At 35.7% G+C, this 1352-nt stretch overlaps 1 protein-coding gene across 2 annotated transcripts in view; it reads left to right on the forward strand.

The window, feature by feature from the left end:
- Positions 1-1352, forward strand: part of LOC106526992 (partitioning defective 3 homolog B) — a 120564-nt gene that overhangs the window by 84274 nt on the left and 34938 nt on the right. For both annotated transcript variants that reach the window (XM_014021736.1, XM_014021738.1), the window contains one exon: positions 280-388. In XM_014021736.1, the coding sequence (XP_013877190.1) occupies positions 280-388 (109 nt within the window). The remainder of the gene's footprint in view (positions 1-279; positions 389-1352) is intronic.

Consider the following 1352-nt stretch of genomic DNA (forward strand, 5'->3'; position numbering starts at 1 on the left):
GGACAGAAATGGAAGGAGGTTCTTAAAGAGACAGAGGCCAATTTCAAGGTGTTTAGAACCAGATACGATGAGAAGTCAAATTTATTTTCTATTTAAACATATAAACAGCATATTAATAACAACTGAAGGTGACATTGTTACTTTATTATGGTATAGACTTTATATGTCTGAGAAACACATAATATTCCCCCTTTAATATTTCTTATATCATGACTTAAAGCATTTTGACATTTTATTTGGTTCTGTTAAACAATTGAAATCTCTACATTCTCCACATAGAGTCCTAAGGTGAAAAGCGAGAGCCCCCTCCTCGGAAAGAGTCCAGTACTGTCCAGTTTGGTGTCCAACAAGAAAGCAGGACGAAAGCTGCGGATTGATTTGAAGAAAGGTGGGCGTCATCTGGCCAAAGAATGAACTTCATTTAAAGGCTTAAAACTTAWAGAGGCTAAACTTGCTTTAGAAAGTGCTGTGATAAAGAGCTGTTCTGTCAAAGTTGCTCTATTGTTAAGACAAATAAAAGATGCTTATACTTTTAATTATTTTTATTTATTCTAATTGCATTAGTTTTTTTGAGTGTCTACTTGAATGCTACTTGTGAATATTGTGTAGTCAATCAGATAGCATTTTAAAATGTCAAAAATAATTCAGTCAGAATGCAGAATCTGGTAATCTGAGGCTTATCAGTTCATCTGGAGTCGTTCTTATTTCCTTGCTGTTCTTTGACTGAGTCCCTTTCCTCTCTCAATCTCCCTTATCCATTCTCTTCAGGGTCTATTAAGTCTTTATTGATCTGTTCATTTTTGCTGATATGAATTCATACTGGACCAAACTGCTGACTTGGCTCTGCWAAAGAGACCAGACTTAATGAGGTCTATAAAGCACAGAACCACTCCCTCTGTCTGTGCATGGCCTTTATGTGCACCCGCATGCATGTGCACGACTGCTTTAGACACGATAATGTGTGCACATATTTTCTTCAATTAGGCTTTTAGTCTTCATCACCGTTTTTTCCCGAACACTCACTTTCTGTTTCCTTCGTTTAGCAATCATTCTACTTGAACACTTTTTCTCCCCAMTTTGTTTTCTTTCTCTGGGCTCTGGCCTACCCCTGAACTCAAATTTATTAATTAATTTATTTATTTTTAATTCTTTCTGTAGTGTTTAATCCGTGTTTAATCCATCTGTAGATATTTTAGCTGCAGGTATGGCTAAAGAGCTCAAAGCAACACCATCTTATAAACTCTTAAAATGATCTCACAGTACAATAGGTTGTTGGGACAAGTTTAAGGCAGATTCATTTTGGTAAAATATCGAGCCTTTCACCTTTTACCTTATATGTGTATATATATATG

This window comes from Austrofundulus limnaeus, unplaced genomic scaffold (genome assembly GCF_001266775.1).
Source record: "Austrofundulus limnaeus strain Quisiro unplaced genomic scaffold, Austrofundulus_limnaeus-1.0 Scaffold303, whole genome shotgun sequence".
In the NCBI taxonomy this organism is placed as follows: Eukaryota; Metazoa; Chordata; class Actinopteri; order Cyprinodontiformes; family Rivulidae; genus Austrofundulus; species Austrofundulus limnaeus.